We start from the raw sequence: 6,376 nt of genomic DNA on the forward strand, positions 1-6,376 counted from the left end.
TTCTTGTCACTGGTAACGCTGCGGCTGTGTGTATGTGTGTATGTGTGTGTGTGGGGGGGGGGGGGACAGGTGGACAACCAGCTGCTGGGAACCACGCAGCCCGTGATGCTGTGTGTGACCCCAACATCCACTGACAGCAGTGTGAACGACAGTGGTCCAGCTCTGCAGGTCAATGCCGTCAAAGTCCCCAGTGACCTGATCCTCACCGACCTCTTCAAGGTCTCTCTCACACACACACACACACACACAGAGACTGAGCATGTTTCTGGTGCTGGTATAGATAAGACAGATAGACGAACCATGTGACTGATGTGTGACGTGTCTGCAGCATCTGATGGTGACGGCGCAACGTTTCACTGTTATCATGGAGGAGAAGCTGCTGCTGAAGCTACTCAGCTTCTTTGGATACGGTCAGATGGAAGCTGGTGAGCATCTTTCACTCTGGTATGGAACTCGTTGAGACACTGAAACGTTGAGCTGTGACATGTGGTGAACGCAGAGCTGGAAAAACCTGGATGAGAACCTTCACGAGAGGCCCAGTGAGGACGGCGGACCTCCCAAACGCTTTTACTTTGAGAACCTGAAGATCAGCCTCCCTCAGGTCAAACTCAGTGTCTTCACCTCCCAGAAGCTTCCTGCTGATCTCAAGGTGAAACATCTCTGTGCATTTGTCGTTTGAGACAGAGTGAGTTAGCATGCGTTAGCTTGTGTGTAACTATGTGTTAGCATGTCTGTGTGTAACTTTGTCCTACTGCGTGTTAGCATGTTGCTTGTTGCTGCTACTGCTGCTGTTAATTTGTGTTAATGTCCAGAAGGTGCACAGGGAAAATGTGCACACACAGTAAATGTGTGATGTTCTCACCACCAGGTGCTTAAAGGAACCCTGGGGTTTCCACTGGTTCGCTTCGAGGACGCCGTCATAAACATGTATCCGTTCACAAGAGTTCACCCCTACGAGACGCAGGAGATCATCATCAATGACATCCTCAAACACTTCAGAGAGGTGAGAGGACGCAGACATGCTAACACGCAGTTACACACATGCTAACACAGACATGCTAACCAGGAACCTGGTGCTTCAACACAATGTGAGAGATGATGTCACATGATCCGTGTGTGTGTGTGTGTGTGTGTGTGTGCGTGCGTGCATGCATGTGTGTGTGTGTGTGTGTTCAGGAGCTCATCAGTCAGGCGGCTCAGATCCTTGGCTCTGTTGACTTCCTGGGAAACCCCATGGGTCTGCTCAATGATGTCAGTGAGGGCGTGTCTGAGCTCATCAGGTACGGCAATGTGGGCGGGCTCATACGTAACGTGACCCACGGGGTGTCCAACTCTGCTGCTAAGGTACTGCACACACACACACACACACACACACACTGAGCGTGTGCACACGCTTGTACTTGTGTGTGCTTCAGTTTGCAGGAACGCTGTCGGACGGACTCGGAAAGACGATGGACAATCGGCACCAGAGCGAGCGGGAGTACATCAGGTACCACGGAGCCACCAGCGGCGAGCACCTGGTCGCAGGGATACATGGATTGGCTCACGGTACGAGTCCCCACCCACCTGGTCAAATCCACGGCCACCTGAAGTATCTCCTACGTAACCTCCACCCCTCAACACACCCCCCAGGTATCATTGGAGGCATGACGAGCATCATCACCTCCACAGTGGAGGGCGTGAAGACGGAGGGGGGCGTCAGCGGCTTCTTCTCAGGTCTGGGCAAAGGTCTAGTCGGCACCGTCACCAAACCCGTCGCCGGCGCGCTGGACTTTGCCTCAGAGACGGCGCAGACTGTCAGGGACATGGCAAGTCTCAGCAACCACAGGTGAAGTCACAGTGGGTGGGGCCAGTGGTTGGGGGTGTTAACCTAATGAAGCCCGAGTGATTTATGCTTCCGCATTGACACGTTGCCTCCGGCGAAGGGTCAGTATAGCCTGACGTGGCTGCATGGACATCACACTGGGGCTGTAATAGCCCTCAGCGGATGCGGTGTCTGAGCCCCCTTCAGGAAGAAGGACACCAGCCTGTGACTCCCCACCCCCCACACCCCAGATGAGACGGTTGTGTCAGGAAGGTGTCAGGGTAACTAGCTCCCCCCCCGGCCACATGTGTCCACTACCCCTGGGTGCAGTCGCCACTCTCCTCACGGAGATTTCACGGAGAAGTCTGCCAGGTGGTTCCTCTCTCCTGGTGGGTACATTGAACGAAGGCTGAGCAGAATGGGGGGGAAGCCCACGTGCGGAGATCCCTCGTCTCCCCGAGCAGCAGTACAGTCTTGGTTCCTCCCTGATGTTTGATGTGAAACACTGTTGCTGTGTCGTCTGATTGTATGAGGACATGCTTGTCTTCCGTCTTCTTCAGACCACGGCCCATGGGCCGCCCTGTTCCCCATCCTGAGACGCCTCTGAGCATGTAGGTCCTGTCCCACCGTGACACCGTGACCTTCCTGCCCCTGTGTGAGGCAGTCAGCCCAGATTCACTGTCAGTCATTCAATGTCAGTTTGTCCATGAGAGGTAAAAATGTGACATGAACCGTGGACTGCTTCTGGGATACTCTAGCAAGGCAAGAAGGCACAGGAAGCAGATCAGCCATTCGTCCAGGTACGGCAGAACCTGTAGGAATGGCTGATCTGACTGACCTCAGACTGCAAAGGCAAAGAGCAGCAACCATGTACCCGTGAACACCTGTGGGCAGAGGGAGTGAACTGCCAGTGGAGGCCCCGATGGGTGAAGCCGAGGAACCGCCAGTGTTTCTGAGCAATAGGGACATGAAAGTAAGCATCCTTGAGGTCAACGGTTGGCAAAACGTCATGGTGGTACAATGTCATCGATGGAAGAAATGAAGACGTGTTGGTTGTTATCAACAAAACCATGGAAAATGTCTAGATAACAGTTCTTTGGAGCTATTTCTGTTGTCATTTTTCCTGCAAAGTCACGCTAACAACAATCAGTGTCAGGTGGAAGTGACGCATGAGAGAATCAAAATAAAGCATCTTTCAAACCCTGATAATAAACAGAAATAACTGGTACTCAATGACCCACAGACCGGTGTCAGCGGACCACCGCCGTAGGCCACACGTTGACGCTGAGCCTACGGCGTAGAGGCAGACATTGGGATTTATTCTGCAGGAAGTCATGTTTGCGTGTGTGTGACTCTATCCCCCCTCCCTCTCAGACTGAGCGTCCAGCGCGTCAGGAAGCCCCGCTGCTGTAAAGGTCCTCAGGATCTTCTCCCTCGGTACTCGTCCTCTCAGGCCGATGGACAGGAGCAGCTCTTCTGTCTCACTGACAACATCCTGTCGGAATTGTGAGTGTGTGTGTGTGTGTGTGTGTGTGTGTGTGTGTGTGTGTGTGTGTGTGTGTGTGTGTGTGTGTGTGTGTGTGTGTGTGTGTGTGTGTGTGTGTGTGTGTGTGTGTGTGTGTGTGTGTGTGTGTGTGTGTGTGTGTGTGTGTGTGTGTGTGTGTGTGTGTGTGTCCACCATCACACCCACTCCCTTTTTCCCTGCTGCAGCTTCATCGCTGTGGAGCCCATCGACAGCTACTGCGTCCTCATCTCCTCCAGAGCTGTGTACTTCCTGAAGCCCGGCGACTACGTGGACCGTGACGCCATCTTCCTGGAGGTGAAGTACGACGACCTCTACCACTGCCTGGTCTCCAAGGACCACGGCAAAGTCTACGTGCAGCTCACCAAGAAAGCAGGAAGCACCAGCAGCGGCGTGGCCATCCCTGGCCCCTCCCACCAGAAACCCATGGTGAGACGTGTCCTTCATCATCATCATCACACCCTCGTCTGGATAATTCATATACAAGTATCAATAATTCTAATGGTCATTACGCCAGTCCACAAAGTCACAGATTTCATCATGTCGTCAGTTTGATCAGGAATCACATGTTTGACTCCGTCACGTTCATGTGATGGTGGTTGTCGAGAAAATCTAGAAACATCGGACAACTGGAATGCATCTGTCTGTCTGTCCGTCTGTCTCTGTCTGTCTGTCTGTCTCTGTCTGTCTGTCTCTCTCTGTTTGTCTGTCTGTCTGTCTCTGTCTGTCTGTGTGTCTTTCTGTCTGTCTGTCTGTCTGTCTCTCCGTCCGTCCGTCCATCTGTCTGTCTAATTGGACCATACACGGTTTCCGTGTTGGAGCGGGTATGTGAAGGAAGTGGGTTGTAGATCTATAGGTAGCTGGATCACAGAGCTGCTGGTGAGTAGAGGTGGTTTGTCAACCTGTGGCCCGTGGACCTACTACGACTGCCTCTCACTCAGCCCCCAGAAACTGGATGAACAGTATGTTCACGGCAAAAACTCTCAATCTGACTCAGTAGTTTTCTTATTTCTAACCAAAATGTTTGATTCTTGGTCTGGGATCATTCTGTGTGGAGTTTCTGTGATCTGTGTGGGTTCTCTCCGGGAACTCCGGCGTCCTCCATCTCCAACAGCATGCTGAGGTTAGCTGCCTGTCTGCCACTCTGAACCCCCTCTGGTCCTCAGGTCCACGTGAAGAACGAGTCTCTGGCCGTGAAGATCTCACAGGAAATCAACTACGCCAAGAGTTTGTACTACGAGCAGCAGCTGATGCTGCCGAGCAGCGACGACGACAACTGTCTGCTGCTGGAGTCCTGATCACATGACCTGTCGGACCAATCGCACCTCACTGTTTAGTGTCACACTGGTCCTGTGTGTGTGTGTGTGTGTGTGTGTGTACACACACGTTACATATGTTGTGAATAGACGTGTAAATACTCAGTACCACAGTGTACATACTGTATGAAGTACTGGATCTGGATGGAACAAACTGCCTTTAAAACTTTATTTTCTATATCACTGTGCGTGTGTGTGCGTGTGTGCGTGTGTGCGTGCGCGCGCTGTAATAGGTTGAATTGCACTGACATGGGGGTCGGATACTCCCACCTTATTATCCACTGGAGCTGCTGTCTGAGACACCGACAACAGTGTCTCATTCCGTCTCAGTCTCATTCTGTCTCATGCTCTCATTGCGTCTCAGTGTCTCATTATGTCTCATGTTCTCATTGCGTCTCAGTGTCTCATTCCGTCTCAGTCTCATTATGTCTCATGCTCTCATTGCATCTCAGTGTCTCATTCTGTCTCAGTCATCAGCTCCGACATGTGACGGCTTTAATGAAGTGACTGCGTTTGTGTGATGACATTTTGTCGATCTGAGTGAAAAAAACTTCACATGTACCTGAAATAAACGACTACAGTTGCAGTGAACTTTTTAATGTCCTGTCCATTTTTTCCTTGTGGATTAAGAATGTCCATCCTCTCTCACACACACACAAAGATTTTTTGGAACATTCTGCAGAAGAAATGAAAACACGAGGTCCTCAGATTGTCTCCTGGATCCAAATATCTGTTCTGAACACATCACCTTTGACCTGTGCACTGCACAGTTCTGGTAGAGGAATGGAACTTCAACCAACAAACTGACTATAAACTTTGACCTCTGTCCAATATCTTTGTTTGACCTTCATGACATGAAGCATGGATGCAGCATCTGGGTTCATTTTCCTCCACAGGACAGCAAAACAAACCAGTTTATGAAACGGGTGTATTTTCAAAAACCCTCAACCCCAACTTCTGAAGTTCTCATGAACTTTTGAAATTCTGGGACTGGTTCTGTGCAAAAATCGGTTGGTCTGGATGGAGAATGTCTGCTGAATCCAGATTCACCTGTATATGAATCTATGACGTTGGGGGAGTAGAAGCTGGTGTCTTCAGGTAGAAGCTGGTGTCTTCAGGTAGAAGCTGGTGTCTTCAGGTAGAAGTTGGTGTCTTCAGGTAGAAGCTGGTGTCTTCAGGGAGAAGTTGGTGTCTTCAGGGAGAAGCTGATGTCTTCAGGTAGAAGTTGGTGTCTTCAGGGAGAAGCTGATGTCTTCAGGTAGAAGTTGGTGTCTTCAGGGAGAAGCTGATGTCTTCAGGGAGAAGCTGATGTTTGGCGACAGCAGGAAGTCACATCAGCTGAAGCTCAGCAGCAGCAGCATGGAGGTCACTGCCAGGGGGCGCTGACGAGCCACGTCGTTGATGGCTGGAGATGACACCTTAGCTGATTGTTTGTCCAGAACGGACGATTTATAGAAGTGAAACTACGATTTCGCTCTCCAGCATCAATTCCTGTTCTTTTTCAAAGATGCTACATTTAGTTGACGTCTCTGAGGTCTCCAGTAAGAATTTTGTGCAGTTTTCATGTTTGCAAATTTAGTTCATTGAAAAAATAAAGATCTTTGTCTTATTATGATTAGAACTATGATCAACTAATTAAAGGCAAAGTCACATGATCATGCAATGAGCTTGAAAATATTCAAAAAGTATTTAAAAATACTCAACAAGTAATAAAATTAAAGGGTAAAAAATCAT

General features: G+C 50.1%; 1 protein-coding gene across 1 annotated transcript in view; it reads left to right on the top strand.

The window, feature by feature from the left end:
- The window catches only part of LOC144739084 (intermembrane lipid transfer protein VPS13D-like), a gene marked incomplete at its 5' end in the record, with an annotated part of 28,897 nt that extends 24,273 nt beyond the window's left edge, over positions 1-4,624 (top strand). The window contains 11 exon segments of the mRNA XM_078622081.1: positions 70-219; positions 329-425; positions 500-510; positions 512-649; positions 869-1,003; positions 1,177-1,344; positions 1,416-1,548; positions 1,633-1,828; positions 3,179-3,310; positions 3,515-3,755; positions 4,493-4,624. Of these exon segments, the coding sequence (XP_078478207.1) occupies positions 70-219; positions 329-425; positions 500-510; positions 512-649; positions 869-1,003; positions 1,177-1,344; positions 1,416-1,548; positions 1,633-1,828; positions 3,179-3,310; positions 3,515-3,755; positions 4,493-4,624 (1,533 nt within the window).
- Positions 4,625-6,376: the final 1,752 nt, after the last annotated feature.

This window comes from Lampetra planeri, unplaced genomic scaffold (genome assembly GCF_965212315.1).
Source record: "Lampetra planeri unplaced genomic scaffold, kcLamPlan1.2.h2 scaffold_1295, whole genome shotgun sequence".
NCBI classification, from domain to species: domain Eukaryota; kingdom Metazoa; phylum Chordata; class Hyperoartia; order Petromyzontiformes; family Petromyzontidae; genus Lampetra; species Lampetra planeri.